Here is an 18,428-nt window from a genome sequence, read left to right as displayed (position 1 = left end):
AATGTGGTTTTATTATTAAAAACCCAATCTTTCTGTGGTAGTATGTTAGACGGATGCCATAAGGGGGGTTGTTCCCTTTGTATTTTTTTATTATTCGGGGTAGTTGATCGATTTGGGGTTCATTGTCTTTGAAGTCACATTAAATTTGTTTTAGTAACCTTAAACTTTTGAAAAATAGTATAAATGGAAAATCTGTTAAATTTAAGTCATTGACAAATTGTCTTTTAGGCAGCGGGTAAACAGTATGGTTTTGAACTGCCTGAGGACAAATAATGTATCTGAAATATGAATGACAAAATTTATCTGAAATATGAAATCCTTGCAAAAGGATGGAAAAGGAGAAATTATTATTAGGAAATTATGAGCCAGTATAGACCATTTCCAGCCTTAATATTTATTGATTCGAAGAAATTCATATTCTAAATTTCGGAAAAATCTAACACAAATTGTAATATATAGGTCTATATCGAAAATGTCCTGATGTGGATACCTTCGAAAAATGTTGTGGGTAAATAAATAGTCTAAACAATTAAATTTTTTTTTTATTTGGGAAGAATAATTCTCGTATGTAAATTTCATAAGAAATTAACATGAAAGAACCAAATTAAATCATCTCACCAGGCCAGATCTCGCTAAAGACTATGGAAATGTGTAGTGGCCAACACTGAAACATATCTGGCATTTTCTTTTCAGTTCAGTAATAATGTCAATTCCCTTAATCTTCCCGTTCAATAAGCTCGAATAAATATTGTAATAATTTCTAATTAAATTTTTTATTGAATATCAATTAATTTGCGTTTTATGGAAAATTTTTGGTGTTAATTTTTCTATGAAGCACAAATCAAGAGATACTATCTAATATTTCCTGTAAAATCTGATGTCATACTTTGATGTGCGACTTTTTTATGTACGAGGTCTTCTGTCCAAGACATTATGAATTTTTCAAGCTTACTATTTCACATCTAATGACCTAAGGTCTAACAAATTAAATGGCCATTTACAACTGAGAAATGTCAACATAGTATTCTTATCGTATATATGTCGCCATATAAAATATTTAAAATCATTTTTCTTGCATCAATCAAAGTCAAATATGTGTCTGTTATTTCAATGTTGGTCCTTTCTTAATAGCTGCAAAGTGAAAAATGGTATGGGGTCATATACCCATGGAAGCTAGGTGGTCATATGCTAAGGCATTAATGTCTCAAATCAGTCTTCACGGATGACTTTGCAATGAGAAAACTAAATATTTCACATTTAAGTTATTTTTCTGTTTCCTTTTTTTGGTAATTTAATATATTTGCGTTTTTATGGATTTGTATGTTGATAAGTGTAAAGGAAATATTTAAATTTAAATTGATGGAATATATTCAAAAGAAATAAATTGTGTAAATATTATTTATAACACCATAAAATATAAATACATTTTTTTTTTTGTTATTAATAAATCACCAAACTATTAAATTTGTTTATATAGACTAATGCAAACACATATAAAAAACGTTTGTATAAAAAAATTAAATTGTCACTACCTGGTGAGACTTTTCCGAATTGTGCTAAAGTGCAGCCACATTGCAAATCTGTAAAAATTTAATTAGTATTTTTTGTTTGGATTTTTTGATTTTTTGTTTAATGAAAGTTCTATACAAACAGGAGTTTTTTTTCTAGCATTGTATTTGAAGGATGACAATTTTTAGCGGAATTATATACAAATATACAAAATTACCTCGAGGATGTATGTAAATTTTATTAAGCACATCGATATTTCTAAATTCATTAAAAAAAACTAAATTATTTTGCACTAAACACGTCAATAATGTCTAAAAAGATTAAATCGAAAGAGAGTTGGGAAAATGTTTACAAAAGAGCTTGTTGTTGTTCTGGGTTTAAGGTTATAACTCCTATTCCTACCTTAAAGGTATGGAATAGTTGTTGTTCTACAAAGTTCATATAAAATTTATGTTTACAGTTTTTTTTATGTAGCATACTTTTCGGCAAGCCAGCACCAGGCGTTAGTGGATTTACATTGCACAAACACCAACTACGTTTGGTATATTATAAAACTACGGAAAATATATTCACTAAGAAGGGTGAAAGGATGTACAGGAACTAAAACTACTACATGGGGTATTCTGGAGTACATGGAAATATTTGACTACATGGTTTTCGTTTTTACTTTGCTTATTCATTTCATAGCTCCTAATCTTGACTCTAACACATACTCAACGCTATAATGGATGTGTAAAAATTATTGGTGTTTATTTAGGATAAATATGCTTTAACATGAATGGCATATTCCCCATGCAAAATATTAGCGGCAAGAACAGAGACATTTTGGCTTCAATTTTAATTTTTCAGTCTTTTTATACCCTCAACCATAGGATGGGGGGTATATTATCTTTGTCATTCCGTTTGTAACACATCGAAATATTGCTCTAAGACCCCATAAAGTATATATATATATATATATATATATATATATATATATATATATATATATATATATATATAAACCGACGCTCAGATTTGGCTTTCGGAGCCTCTAAGAGAAGCAAATTTCATCCGATCAGGCTGAAATTTGGTACATGGTGTTAGTATATGGTATCTAATAACCATTCCAAAATGCACATCGGTCCATAATTATATATAGCCCCCATATAAACCGATCCTCAGTTTTGACTTCCGGAGCCTCGTGGATGAGCAAAATTCATCCGATTCGGTTGGAATTTGGTACGTGGTGTTAGTATATGGTCTCTAACAACCATGCAGGAATTGGTCCATATCGGTCCATAATTATATGTAGCCCCTATATAAACCGATCCCCAGAGTTGAACTCCGGAGCCCCTTGGAAGAGCAAAATTACCCGATCCGGTTGAAATTTGGTACTTGGTGTTAGTATGTGGTCTCTAACAAACATGCAAAAATTAGTCCATACCGGTCTTAATTATATATAACCACCATTTAAACCGATCCTCAGATTTGACCTCCGGAGCCTCGTGGATGAGCAAAATTCATCCGATCCGGTTGAAATTTGGTACGTGGTGAAATTTGGTACATTGCTCTAGTATATGGCCGCTAACAACCATGCCAAAATTGGTCCATATAGGTCTATAGTTATATATAGGCGATCCTCAAAAATAATGTACCAAAATTTTATTTCTATAGAAAATTTTGTCAAAATTTTATTACTATAAAAAATTTTGACAAGGTTGTATTTTTATAGAAAAATTTGTCACAATTTTATTTCTATAGAAAATTTTGTCAAAATTTTATTTCTATAGAAAATTTTGTCAAACTGACTTATATACGTATTTAATCGGCTTTTTTTGTTTAATATATACCCCGTATGGACTAACTTACAATTGAGAAGACGGTGTTAAGAAGTTTTAAGATATCTTGCCATCGGCAAGTGTTACGGCAACCCAAGTAATTCGATTGTGAATGACATTCTTAAGTACAAGTTTCTATGCAATCCATGGTGGAGGGTACATAAGATTCGGTCTGGCCGAATTTACGGCCGTATATACTTGTTTAATTTTTGATCTTACTTATAATTTTATTTATTTTTAAAGCTAAGTTAAAAATGGTTACAATATCTTTATAGCTGACCTCTTTTTATAAAATTTTATTTTCCCCAAGATTTGCTGTAAAATTTGAAAAATATTGTTAAAGTTAGGGTTGACAAGAACCCTAATAATACGAATAATTACAAAAAAAAAAAAAAAACAGTTCATTAGGTTAATACTACGTTTAGTAATAATAATTGATAAGGGAATATGACAAAAAATATTTTATTTTACTTATTTTATATAAAAGCAATAAAATCGAAAATATTTTGGTGCTAAACTTTTGTTCTTTAATGTTTAAATAAAAAAATATATAAAATTGGTTATCTCAGCATAAACGATTTAATCTTTTTGTAGCCTATGATTTTTGCACACACAAAACAAAATTTGGTATTAATTTCTATTTTTAAATAAATGATATTTTCATTTGGTTAGTTAACACTTAATTATATGCAATGTGTAGTTAAAATGTTTACGATAATTACAAAAAATATATGGTCGTAATCAAGCCCAACAAGAAAAAGCATTGGATTTAGAGGAAGTGGGAACCCGAAGGTGAAAGGATGTCACAATAGCATTATGGTCCGACGAAGATAAAAAAATATTTCAATAAAACCAATTAAATATTTAAATTGTAATTAGTTTAGTATTTTTTTTCACACAATAAGTCATAGGGAAAATAACGAAAACAAAAAAAAAAACGATACACATTTTTCAAATAACAATTATAATTATTAAAGTAGAGAGTTAAAAAAATGACTTAACAATGAGGATTATAGCAAATTGAAAAGTGTTGTCAGTTTTAAAAGGGCAGCATTTTTATAGCAATGTGTATATATAGCATATAATTAATCGATAATGTATTACAAGGTCATATAGTTTTAGTTTTTTTTTTTTTTTTGTTAAATAATCATATGAACAATCAGGATGATTTTATTTTGCTCCCTAAAGTATGCTGTTTATTGCAATGAAATATGTGGAATATTTCATTAATTAGCAATATTGGATTTTCTTTCACCATTGGATCACGAGTGTAATAAATTTCCCAGTCTATTTTTAATGAACCGAACTTTCGATTTAGTTAATTTGATTATAGTTAATTTAGTTATTATTTAAATTGGGGACAATCATTCATCTGCGAGGACGTATACAGAATTCTGCTAGGAGAAGAAGATGGGCCCGAGGAAAAATTTATAATGAAGAGAAATTTTGATTTCCAACCATATTTTGGGAATAATCATCTATCTGCGGGAACGTAGACAGAATTCTGTTTCCGGAAGAAGAGGGGTCCGAGCGAAAATTTACCCTGGACTCTGGCTAACCAAGGCATTTTTCAATGGGACGAAAAAAAATCAGAGAGCCCGGGCCCCTCTCTACACCTAAAGAAGGAATATGATCATCTCAAAAATGTTTCAATAATTTTTGACAGCAAACTTGGAAAATTTTTGTCGCAAAATGTTGTTTTCTTGCCGAACATATAGATGCTTGCCGAAGCCAGATAATTTCCGAAAATATAACATGGTTGCGATAAACATGTTACACGTTCACCCTCCAAAGATAACATATTGCTCTCGAAACATGTTTGAGGTGATCTTGTTCCCTCTCTGGGTATAGGTATCTGTCAGTTTATGGTAATCACTCTACTGCTTTAATTATACCCACCACCATAGAATGGTGACGGGGGTATAATAAGTTTGTCATTCCGTTTGTAACACATCGAAATATCGATTTCCGACTATATAATGTATATATATTCTTGACCAGGGAGAAATTCTAAGACGATATAACGATGTCCGTCTGTCTGTCTGTCTGTTGTAATCACGCTACAGTCTTCAATAATGAAGCAATCGTACTGAAATTTTGCACAAACTCGTCTTTTGTCTGCAGGCAGGTCAAGTTCGAAGATGGGCTATATCGGTCGAGGTTTTGATATAGTCCCGATATAAACCGACCTCCCGATTTGGGGTCTTGGGCTTATAGAAATCGTAGTTTTTATCCAATTTGCCTGAAATTTGAAACCTAGAGGTATTTTATGACCATAAAGAGGTGTGCCAAAAATGGTGAGTATCGGTCCATGTTTTGGTATAGCCCCCATATAGACCGATCTCCCGATTTTACTTCTTGGGCTTATAGAAACCGCAGTTTTTATTCAATTTACCTGAAATTGGAAATCTAGAGGTATTGTAAGACCACAAATACGTGTGCCAAAAATTGTGAGTATCGATCCATGTTTTGGTATGGTCCCCATATAAAACGACCTCCCGATTTGGGGTCTTGGGATTATAGAAACCACAGTTTTTATTCAATTTACCTGAAATTGGAAATCTAGAAGTATTGTAGGACCACAAAAACGTGTGCCAAAAATTGTGAGTATCGGTCCATGTTTTGGTATGGTCCCCATATAAAACGACCTCCCGATTTGGGGTCTTGGGCTTATAGAAACCGTAGTTTTTATCCAATTTGTCTGAAATTGAAAATCTATAGGTATTTTAGGACCATAAAGAGGTGTGCCGAAAATGGTGAGTATCGGTCCATATTTTGGTGTAGCCCCCATATAGACCGATTTCAAGATTTTACTTCTTGGGCTTCTAGAATCCGAAGTTTTAATCCTATTTTCCTGAAATTGGAAATCTAGAGGTATTTTCGGGTCATAAAGAGGTGTGCCGAAAACGGTGAGTATCGGTCCATATTTTAGTATAGCCCCCATAAGAACGATCTCCCGATTTAACTCCTTGGGTTTCTAGAAACCGTAGTTTTTATCTGATTTGCGTGAAATTGTAAATATTCTGGTATTTTAGGCTCACAAAAACGTGTATCGGATTAAGTTTTTATCGATCCATTTGGTAATGCCTCCATATAGACCGACTTCACTTCTTGAGGGTGTAGAAGGCGCACTGATCATGAAAATTGCTTGAAACTCAATGTAAAATTTCCAGATTTTACTTCTACAGATTTAAGATTTCAAATCAAGACTTTATTTTATAATTTTCTTGCACACTTACAAGAGATGTTAATGATTCCTCTAAAACTCAAACAAAAATGGTTCTTATAAATTCAGAATCTGATATAGTCCTCATAGGTGAAATCTTTAAATTTATTTTCGGGAATATCCTCAAGTCCTCAAGCCCTCCTGAAATTTCAAAGGAAACCCTAATATTTGGTTCATGGTGGTGGGTATTTAAGATTCGGCCCGGCCGAACTTAGTGCTGTATATACTTGTTTTTATATATAGACAGAAAAAGTTCAATATAATAAAATATCCCATATTGATCCATTCCCGAATTTAATTTCTTGTACATGAACTCGCAATTTTCATTCAATTTTTTTCTCGAAATTTTGTAATGCTTATATATTTACGCCCCATAAAGAGATAAGCTTTTATATTTCATAAGGGTATACGGTTTATGTAGACTCCATATAGAGAAATAATCAGATTTTTTTATGAGTGGATTTTCATGAAATTGTAGAACATTTAAACATCTGAAACTTGGACACTCTGAAAAGCGGACAGCTCTCAAAAGTTGACAATTTTCGTGAGAGGTTTGCTATATAATTTAAGCGATTATTAGTGTCCTTTTCTAAAACCCCTAAGTGTTTATTTCATTCAATATACAGTGAAACCTCTCCGAAGTGAACACCCAAATTTTGAACGCCTAAATTTTCTCCACACTTAATGCGTTAATAAAGCAAACGTTTCACGATAATTGTCCACTTTTGAGAAATGTCCGTTTTTCGGAGTGTCAGAGGTTTCTTCTGTATATTCTTTTTTATATGATTTTTTTTGTCTAATAACGTTTTTAATAATTTTAATGTAAAATAAATTTAAATCTGCTACTTTCTAACTGAATAAGAAAGATTTTGCTTGTAATGCTTGCAAATTTTTTGCTTTTCTTTTAAATTCCCCTAGTTGCTTTTATAAAATAAATTTTTAGCATAATATTATCATACATCGTCACGCTTCAAAGATACAGCCTGCAGTTTATTTACTATTCAAACATTTTTAATGCTGACAGCCTAAAAGCATGCATGACTTATTTTATGTTAGCATAAAAAGCCTTATCGTATACCCCAATCGTATTGGTGATATTGAAACCCAATATAATTGAACATTAAAATTGATAAAAAATGTATTCGAAGAAAATGTGTTATAAACAGGAGAATGAGGGGGGAAAAAACAAATATTAAATATCAACAAAATTGGGGCTATGAACGAAAGGAAGCCCAAGGGCATGTTGAAAATATACTGTGTAATTTATGTTTTCGCAAAATTTGCCTTGGTGTCTTCTAAAATGAAGAAAAATTCAAATTTGTACCATGCCACCTAGGAAATAAGGACACATGATTGGTGAAATGAAAATTAAAGTTTAGTTGGGTAGTTTTTTTGGGGGCATACTTTCAGGAAAGTGTAAAAGTAAAGATAGGACGTTCTAATAAGAGATCTTTGTTTCTATTTTAATTTTGCTACAATATAAGAATGAGATGGCAATATGAAATTTTCCATATAGACAAAGATTTGCTAAATTATAAAATATTAGGAAAATAATATTTAAATGTCACAAAATAACACCTGTATTAATGGGCGGTATCTCCAGCGCTGAATACATATATGTACTTGTCTGCGTTTTGAATCGAGCCTTGACACGTTGTTTCCAAAGTGAGAATACTACCATAAATACTTGTAGTGGTACCATAAACTGTATTTCCATCGTTGTGAGATTTCAAAAGCATCCTATCCAATACAGACATATGTTTGTTTTTGTATCTAAATAAGTCCGCCTAGTTTGATATTTGACATATTTATTGCAGGATTTAATTTCTTAAGCCTTCTATTGAAATCAATGTTATGACGTTCTTCTATAACTATTTCATAAGTTATGCCAAATAATTTTATTTAATTTCACTTTGAATAAAATTAATCATTCCAGTCATAACCGCAATTATTGCTTAATTTGCATTATCGATTAAAAACCAAAATATTTTAAATTTTTGAATAAATTTCAATTCCACGAATTTTATTCTTTTAGTATCAAAGATAATTCTTAGTAAATATGGATTTATTGCATAGTTCCGCTTTTAGTTCTTAATCTTTGGAAAATGGAAAACTTCTATGGTAGCTCAAACTTCTCTCTAGCATACTTCCGAGAGCTTAATATGGGGTTGCACTCAAGTTTCCGCCACATTTTGTGGATTTAAAAAAATAGGAGCATACTTTGAGGCGGTATTATATTTTTGCATGCCATCCAGGCACTATTATACAGTGGCAAGCTTTGGTTTTTGTTTACTTTTTTTTTTTGTATTCATTCATTACTTTTTTTTCATTTTCATTGCAGAAGCATTGTTTTTATGGTCGATTTTTTTTTATAGAAGAGCTTTTGTCATGGGTTCGTTAGTTTTTGTTGCTTGGCGAGAGGTTCTTTTTTTTTGCTGCTGCAGTTCCATTGCATATGCAGAGGAGTATATTTGAAATTGTCATTGTTGTTTTATTGCTAACAGTTATGTGATACAGTTATAGGATGCTTGGATAAAGTGGAATGGTTTTCAATTCCGAAGTTGGATACACGGGAAATAAAATTAAGATACATACATTGAATATTTTTTTGTTGAATTTTTTTTTAAATAAATTTTTATGTAGTGTTAAATTTAAAAATCATGTTTACCATTAACAAAATTTTTGTTTAGCATTTTTATGTTAATCCCTTTTCCACTTTCACCAATTTTATTTGATTTCTTCGTGACAAATTCTTTTGTCATGATAAATTATATATTTGACTATTTTTTTTATTTGACAAAATATATTTAGCTCTTTATCACTTGTTTTCATTTTCAATTAAAATTTCGTTTAGTTACAAATTTTAAATTCATGTTTAACATTTACAAAATTGTCTTCTAGTATTTTAATGCTACTCCCCTGAGTTTTGTACTCTTCTGGTCTTTGGAGATTTCCACCATTTTTTTTTTTCTTTGATTTCTTTGTGGCAAACTCTTTTGTCATTATTAATTATTTATACATCTGCCCCGAAATCTTTACAAATATACATTTATTTTTCAATTTTCTTTTTATACGTATAGCAAATGTGGCCATCTCCGGCCTCAGTGCATTTTTCCATTGCATATTCAAGTATTTACACAAAACAATTTATGGTCATAAAATATTCCCCCTATGGGATGGCTTTAATATGTCCCATATGGAATGAATTTGAAATTCTATAGCAGGGTGGTCTTTGTAACAAACAATCAGAGCAATACCCTTTCTGGGGGAAAATTGAAATAAAAATCAAGCCATCCAAATAGCCCCACCTTTTGGATATTTCTTTTTTTTTCTGAATCCCCAATGGCCTAGAAGAGCACAGGTGCTATTGGAGATTACTTCTCAGGGAATTGTCCAATGGTTGGGGCTAGATGTGAAGTTTTTTTTTGTGTTTTCTTTGTTGATTTTAAAACTAACACCTAGTCTTGATAAAGGATGGAGATTTAGCAGGAGATACAAAACAAAGGAAAAATTACACAGCATATAAAGTAGTCCATTACAGGTTTCAACTTGGATCCTTTTTTCTTTTTTTTTGGCTTTACATTATATACTTTGTAGCACTTAAACAATTACCAGAACGTTCAAAGGTTTCAAATGATTGTACTTAATATTTAAATAAAGGACTTTCAAAGGATTCATCATAAAATAGGTAGCCATAGAGTTTACTTGTCTATATTTACGATGGGCGATTTTAGGGATTTCTTACAAAAAGGTTCCTCTTTTGTTTTAGCTTGGCATGTCATCTACTTACTATTCTTTTTGTAGAGCAGTATTTCGAATTGGTCCTGTTGCTGGTTTTCCAGCGTATACTCCAAACGGGCCACTGTTTCCTTATCCGTCAGCTCACCATACATGAAGCCGCATCTGTAATGGATAAATAAGGTTAAATGTACCATAAGTCAATAAGATACAATGCTATTAGCATTTTTAATTACACTTTACACGAACTTCACCAACAATAAAGTAAAGGCAATCCATTTGGGTAATTAACATAGAGATACATGTAGAGAAAAAACTGTGTGGATTGAGAAGATAATTTACACAGAAAATAGGGGAATGGAAATCGCTATGCTCGGTCTAGTGCTAGTCGGTCAGTGTTATCATTGAGAATTTACATTGATTTAAACAAAGCTGGCACTAAAAGTGACATATTTTTTTAAGGAAAACGAACCGAAATATCTATGACATTTTGAAGTTATTTCATCTTCAAATCTTCGAACATCAGTCTCTTAAATTGACAACTTAGAGGATATCATAGATTACCTTCAATAGAAAATTTTCTTTGCATACTTTCAGGCACTGTAATTGTCCGCTAGAATACATTATAGCATTTTTAATCATATTTTTATTTGTCCATGTATCATTAACTTGATATATAACAACTGTTGCCTTCTGTTGCTTACGCAAACAATTCTGTTATCACCAACAACACGATATGCTTTTCATTTGTTACAGAAATAATAATTTTCCTCTTGTTTTTCGATATTTTCCCTTTATTTGTTATTGACCATTTCCTTTAAATGGTAGTAAAAACAAAATAACAAAAAATTAAGAGAAATTGAATGGAATTTTATTGTTAAACCAAACATGTTAAATGAATTATATTGCGTGTATTTTTTCACTCACAATTGCTTTTTTTATTGACTACAGGGACAACAATTAAAATGAAATATCAATAACACTCCCGATGGTTTTGAAGTGGATTAATAACTTCGATAGCTTTGGTTGGACGATTGTTTTATTATTTTGATCTGCTTTTAATGCAAAAAAAAATACAATTTTTGGTTTGCTATTTTTTCCAATATAACTTTTTATTGATTGCGAAGAATTCATAGGAAATGTAAAAATATTCAATTTGAAGATGAAGTGATTACTGTGAGAATGTATTTTTTAAAAAATAGGCTAAATAGTAATAGACTAATATGTAATTCCAAGACTCATTCTCTTTTTTTAGATGCCAAAAATTATCTACCAAAAAAATATACCAAAATCTACCAAACTTAAAAAAAATCAAAATTTTATTTCTATGGAAAATTTCGTCAAAATGTTATTTCTATAGAAATTTTTGTAAAAATTTTATTTCTATAGAAACTTTCGTCAAAATTTTATTTCTATAGAGCAATTGTCAAAATTTTACTTCGACAAAAAATTTTGTAAAAATTCTATTTCTATAGAAAAATTTCTAAAAATTTTATTTATATAAAAAATTTTCTAAATTTTGTTTCTATAATTTTTTTTTCAAAATTTTATTTCTATAGAGAATTTGCTAAAATTTTATTTCAATAGAAACTTTTATCAAAATTTTATTTCTATAGAAAATTTTGTCAAAATTTTATTCCTATAGAGAATTTTGTAAAAAAATTATTTCTATAGGAAATTTTCTCAAAATTTTATTCCTATCAAAAATTTGTTAAAATTTTATTTCTATAGAAACTTTTGTCAAAATTTTCTATCTGTAGAAAATTTTCTCAAAATTTTATTTCTATAGGATATTTTATCAAAATTTTATTTGTATAGAAAATTTTGACAAAATTTTATTTCTATAGAAAATGTTCTCCCTTCGGATTTTTAATGGGACCATTGCTCTTTTTAGGATGTGCGATATGTTTAGTAGCTTTCCAGAGATTATAATCACTATTTTCTGAGGGACTTAAATTTTGCAAGAAAAAGTCCATTGAATGTTGCTTCACTTTTTGCATTTTCAGTTTTAGCTGATTCGAAACCCGATTGAGGTTTGTTCTATCACTCGGACATCTGGTATTTTTCCATATTTTTCGCAGTTTTCTCTTTTCTTTGATAAGCTTTCTTAATTCAAGTGAAATGCTGGAAATAGAGGTGTTATTTTCCATTCTCTGTGGAGTGGATACACTCGACGCAGAGTATAAGACTTTTGTTAAGGTTTCTATGGCATCCTCTATGTCTTTACCAGTTATCAGTGGCATATTCAAATTTATATTTGAATTAAAATATCTATCAAAAAGTTCTTTATTAGTCCTCTTGGTAATAAGCCTAGTACATTTACTATTTTTTAGACAACATGAGGCAAACGTGATTATAATCGGACTGTGATCCGAACTTAGGTTGCATTACGGATGTGATCGACTTATGCGCAGACATACTCGGCGCATCATAACGCGAAGTGAATGTTTATACAAAATAAAACGAAATTATAACAACAAACATCTATTTTATTTCTATAGAAAATTTTTTCAAAATTTTATTTCTACAGACAATGTTCTCAAAATTTTATTTTTATAGAAAATTTTCTCAAAATTTTATTTCTATAGAAAAAATTCTCAAAATTGTATTTCTATGGAAAATTTTCTCAAAATTTTATTTCTAGGGAACATTTTCTCAAAATTGTATTTCTATAGAAAATTTTATTTCTATAGAGAATTTTGTCAAAATTTTATTTGTATAGAAAATTTTCTCAAAATTGCATTTCTATGGAAAATTTTCTCAAAATTTTATGTCTAGGGAACATTTTCTCAAAATTTTATTTCTATAAAAATTTTTTCAAAATTTTATTTCTATAGAGAATTTGGCTAAAATTTTATTTATATAGAAAATTTTGTCAAAATTTTATTGTATAGAAAATTTTCTCAAAATTGCATTTCTATGGAAAATTTTCTCAAAATTTTATTCCTAGGGAACATTTTCTCAAAATTTTATTTCTATAGAGAATTTTGCTAAAATTTTATTTCCATAGAAAATTTTGTCAAAATTTTATTTCTAGGGAACATTTTCTCAAAATTTTATTTATATAGAAAATGTTCTCAAAATTTTATTTCTACACAAAATTTTGTCAATTTTTTTTTTTTAATTTTCCTAAAATTTTATTTCTACAGAAAATATTGTCAAAATTTTATTTCTGTAGAAAATTTTGTCAAAATTTTATTTCTATAGAAAATTTTCTCAAAATGTTATTTCTATAGAGAATTTTGTCAAATTTTATATCTGTAGAAACTTTTGTCAAAACTTTATTTCTAGGGAACATTTTCTCGAAATTTTATTTCTATAGAGAATTTTGTCAAAATTTTATTTCTGTAGAAGCCTTTGCCAAAATTTTATTTATATGGATAATTTTGTCAAAATTTTTTTTCTATTCAATATTTTCTCAAAATTTTATTTCTATAAAATTTTTTTTCAAAATTTTATTTCTATAGAGAATTTTGCTAAAATTTTATTTCTATAGAAATTTTTTTCAAAATTTTATTTCTATAGAAAATGAACCCGAATTCATTGATGTAAAGAAGAAAAAAATCTTTTTTATTTTTGTAAATACCTCTAGGTTTTAAATTTCAAACAAATTGAAAATTGTGGCTCCCATGCCCTCAGGAAGTTAATCGGGGAGAGCGGGTTACATTGAAACATGGTGCAACATACAGACATACGGATATCGTTATATCGTCTTAGAATTTCTCCATGATCAAGAATATATACTCGGAAGTCGATATTTCGATGTGTTGCAAATACTAAGTTCACCTCACACTTGAAATCATCCTTTTATTGATTCGAAATATCGTTTCCATGCAAAGAAAAAGTGAATTAAAATCTTAAAAAAAACATAGGTGGCGTGTATAGAGCTAAAAAGGTGGAAACACTAACCCCCACATTAGAAAAAAAAATAACGTAAACCTTAAACCTACTTCTAGCATATGAATTTCTTCAATAAAGTGTCAGTAAATTATTTTGAATATGGGTAAACAATATTTTAAAGTACCATGGGAGCGTATGATTGCTTCAAATTAACACAGCGTTACGTATACGCTGAGGGGGGCCCCCTTAAATGTTTTTGTTCAATATGTAGTAGAGGTGTGCGCGTGACTGAAATTTCAATCACACTCACGCACATTCACGAAGCAAAATATTGATTCACGCACGATACGTGTGATAGCCAATCCCACTCACGCATATTCACGAAATGAAAACTTGTACTCACGCACGAACTACGTTTAAAAATTCACGTTCACGAACGATTCACGACAATTCACATGACACAGCAAATTCATGAGAATTAATTTCAATGTGAATTAAATCTTGATTATTTTCGTGAGCGTGATTTTGCAGAAAGTTTATTCACGCACTTTCACGAACCGATTTTATTTCTCACTCACGCTCACGCACGACATATTTATTTCAGTTCCATTCACGCACATTCACTAGAGTTGCGTTGGATTTTGTTCACGACTCACGTGATTAACGCGTGAATCACGCGTGTCACATGCACACATCTAATATGTAGAACTGTATGGCACAACTACAAAACTATCCAACAAAAATCTTTATAAGGATTTTCAATTATAAAATATCTCTTTAAAGCTCTTTCCACTTGACATTACTGTCAAATGGATAACCAACTCAAAAATAAGGAATTAGAAGGAAAAATAACATGGAATGACAGTAATGCGTTTTGGCTTTGAGGAAGGCAGCGGCTTTGGTTTAAAATGTTTTTTTTTTTTTTTTTTTGTAAACTAGTTCGCTGTGCCATTATCTGCATGTTGGTTGGTTAACTGACTGAAGCGATGCCAGTTTGAGGGCTGCTCTTTGACTTGTTTAAAATTTTATAAACCAAAAACACACGCAAACCTTTGTTGTTGTTTTAGATAATCTACATTACGGGTTTTGATACCGGGCTAATATGATTTTGTTGCTGCAACAAAATGGAATCTCTGGTTTGAAAATGCCTTCAGATATTTTTATTTGGATTCTATAAAAATATTTCTTTTTATATGTTAAGAACATAAGTCATCTTTAGAGATAAAGGAGATGTTTATAGCTATGATTATTTGAAAAATTCATTAAAGTAATTAAGTGAATTTTTTTCTGTGTACATTCAAGAATAATTTCAAAATATTTCCCATATATTTGCAATGGGTCATACATCAAAACAACCTTTCCGAAACACTTGTCGTTATAATTCAAATTCAATTTCTGGCATTCATAAAACTTTACTCTCATTGTCTGGCGGAAGATTAATGATCCTGCATAAGGATAAATAAAAGTAAGACTAAAACTTAAGCAATTTAATTATACTTTTGTTATTTGGACATAAATGACCTCTCACAATGATTTCAAAGATATTTCAAAGAAAAACTTTATTGCTGTCAATTACAATATCAGAATTTGTGTACATCTCAAACAATGAATGTTCCTATTGTTCTTTGGAAACATTAACTTAATGATCCAATAAGAAGAATAGGAATCGATTGTTTTGTGATAAAAAAACAATATGTAATAGATTAGATATGTAATTAATTAGATTGTCAATAAGGATGTTTATAAATCATTGTCATAGGTTTATATTTTATTTATTTATTTATTTATTTATTTATTTATTTATTTATTTATTTATTTATTTATTTATTTTTTTTGACTGGGAGTAATGAGAAAAGTAAGAGTTTATAAAAAACATTTCAAAATATATACTATACATAACCCCATTTTACAATAATTGTAATAGCAACAAGTATATACGGCCGTAAGTTCGGCCAGGCCGAATCTTATGTACCCTCCACCATGGATTGCGTAGAAACTTCTACGACAGACTGTCATCCACAAATTTCAACTCATATAGTTGTTAAATATCATACTACCACCACGTACCAAATTTTAACCAGATCGGATGAATTTTGCTTCTCCAAAAGGCAACGGAGGTCAAATCTGGGGATCGGTTTATATGGGAGCTATATATTATTATGGACTGATAGGAACCAATTCCTGCATGGTTGTTGGATACCCTATACTAACATCACGTACCAAATTTCAACCGAATGGGAAGAATTTTGCTCTTCCAAGGTGCTCCGGAGGTCAAATCTGGGGATCGGTTTATATGTGGCCTATATATAATTATGGACCGATATCGACCAATTTTTGCACGGGTGTTTGAGGCCATATATTAACATCACGTACCAAATTTCAACTGAATCAGATAAATTTTGGTCTTCCAATCGGTTTATATGGGGGCTATATATAATTATGGACCAATATGGACCAATTTTTGCATGGTTGTTAGAGACCATATACTAACACCATGTACCAAATTTCAGCCGAATCGGATGAAATTTGCTTCTCTTAGAGGCCTCGCAAGCCAAATCGGGGGATCGGTTTATATGGGGGCTATATATAATTATGGACCGATGTGGACCACTTTTTGCATGGTTGTTAAAGACTATATACTAACACCATGTACCTAATTTCAGCCGAATCGGATGAAAATTGTTTCTCGTAGAGGCTCTGCAAGCCAAATCGGGGGATCGGTTTATATGGGGGCTATATATAATTATGGAACGATGTGGACCAATTTTTGCATGGTTGTTAGAGACCATATACTAACACCATGTACCAAATTTCAGCCGGATCGGATGAAATTTGCTTCTCTTAGAGGCTCCGCAAGCCAAATCGGGGGATCAGTTTATGTGGGAGCTATATATAATTATGGACCGATATGGACCAATTTTTGCATGGTTGTTAGAGACCATATACTAATGCCATGTATCTAATTGCAGCCGGATCGGATGAAAATTGTTTCTCGTAGAGGCTCTGCAAGCCAAATCGGGGGATCGGTTTATATGGGGGCTATATATAATTATGTAACGATGTGGACCAATTTTTGCATGGTTGTTAGAGACCATATACTAACACCATGTACCAAATTTCAGCCGGATGGGATGAAATTTGCTTCTTTTAGAGGCTTCCGCAAGCCAAATCGGGGGATCGGTTTATATGGGGGCTATACGTAAAAGTGGACCGATATGGCCCATTTGCAATACCATCCGACCTACATCAATAACAACTACTTGTGCCAAGTTTCAAGTCGATAGCTTGTTTCGTTCGGAAGTTAGCGTGATTTCAACAGACGGACGGACGGACGGACGGACATGCTCAGATCGACTCAGAATTTCACCACGACCCAGAATATATATACTTTATGGGGTCTTAGAGCAAAATTTGATGTGTTACAAACGGAATGACAAAGTTAATATACCCAAAGTTAATATATCCTATGGTTGAGGGTATAAAAAATTATGTTGTTTTTATGCGATTCCAATTACCGGAACATGAACTATAAATCTTATTTCCTTTAAATTATATTTGTTATGAAAACCAAGTGATTTCGTTTATATGGATCCACTGTGCGTGTTATAGTACAACTGAGTAGACATCTAACCAACCTGGCATAAATACCTATTCAGCATTTTCATTGTTATCAACATTAGCAACAGCGATATTTTCATCAACAACAATGTCATCATCATCAACAACAACAATATCCCCACCATTGTTATCACCGCTGTTGACATTTGTATTATTGTAAATGGCCTAAATTGTAAGAGGGGTTGCCTCTATGGTTTGTGCATTAGTGGCATGCTATTGCCCCAGTGCTGTTAAATCAGCCAACAAATAAACACATTTTAGTGACCGTGTAAAACACGAAACTGCTAACAATCTAATTTAAAATAAAAATGGCAGACACAAAAACGGTGATGATGAATGGAGTTCAGCCGTGCCGACCCTTAAAAATGGGGTTTATGTCAGAGTAGTGTTTGAAGGCGTAATTCGAGAGAATATCGATATGGAGCTACTGGTACATCCTAAAGACCAAGGAGCTGTGGACTACATCCGGCAAGCCCGCTGGAAAGAAGACGCAAAATTTTGGCCAGCATTTGTGGGATTCACAAGTTTTGATACCACCTTGAGAAAGATAAAATTTTGCGGTACTATTCGGAGTTATTGTACTGATTTGACAATTAAATGGAAAAAATGATTTTTTAAAGAACGAAAGAAATTTTCGATAGTTTTCTATCCCAATTTGAAAGTCATGGAACAAGTTT

The 18,428-nt window shown here is 31.0% G+C and overlaps 1 protein-coding gene and 1 long non-coding RNA gene across 6 annotated transcripts in view; one reads left to right on the top strand and one right to left on the bottom strand.

Annotated features, from left to right (window-relative positions):
• eag (potassium voltage-gated channel protein ether a go-go) overlaps window positions 1-18,428 on the bottom strand; it is a 204,109-nt gene that overhangs the window by 65,321 nt on the left and 120,360 nt on the right. For 3 of the 5 annotated variants that reach the window (XM_075299102.1, XM_075299104.1, XM_075299103.1), the window contains 2 exons: window positions 10,346-10,458; window positions 1,533-1,580 (listed from right to left, as the gene is read on the bottom strand). In XM_075299102.1, coding sequence (XP_075155217.1) covers window positions 1,533-1,580; window positions 10,346-10,458 — 161 coding nt within the window. The remainder of the gene's footprint in view (window positions 1-1,532; window positions 1,581-10,345; window positions 10,459-18,428) is intronic. The other 2 variants (XM_075299105.1, XM_075299107.1) reach the window with 1 other exon arrangement.
• Window positions 1-18,428, top strand: part of LOC142228622 (uncharacterized) — a 288,986-nt gene that overhangs the window by 233,299 nt on the left and 37,259 nt on the right. The gene's annotated exons all lie outside the window — the stretch shown is intronic.

The sequence above is a fragment of the Haematobia irritans genome, chromosome 3, assembly GCF_050003625.1.
Source record: "Haematobia irritans isolate KBUSLIRL chromosome 3, ASM5000362v1, whole genome shotgun sequence".
NCBI lineage: Eukaryota > Metazoa > Arthropoda > Insecta > Diptera > Muscidae > Haematobia > Haematobia irritans.
Note: the sequence above shows the minus strand (reverse complement) of the source record. Positions and strands in the feature narration are given on the sequence as shown.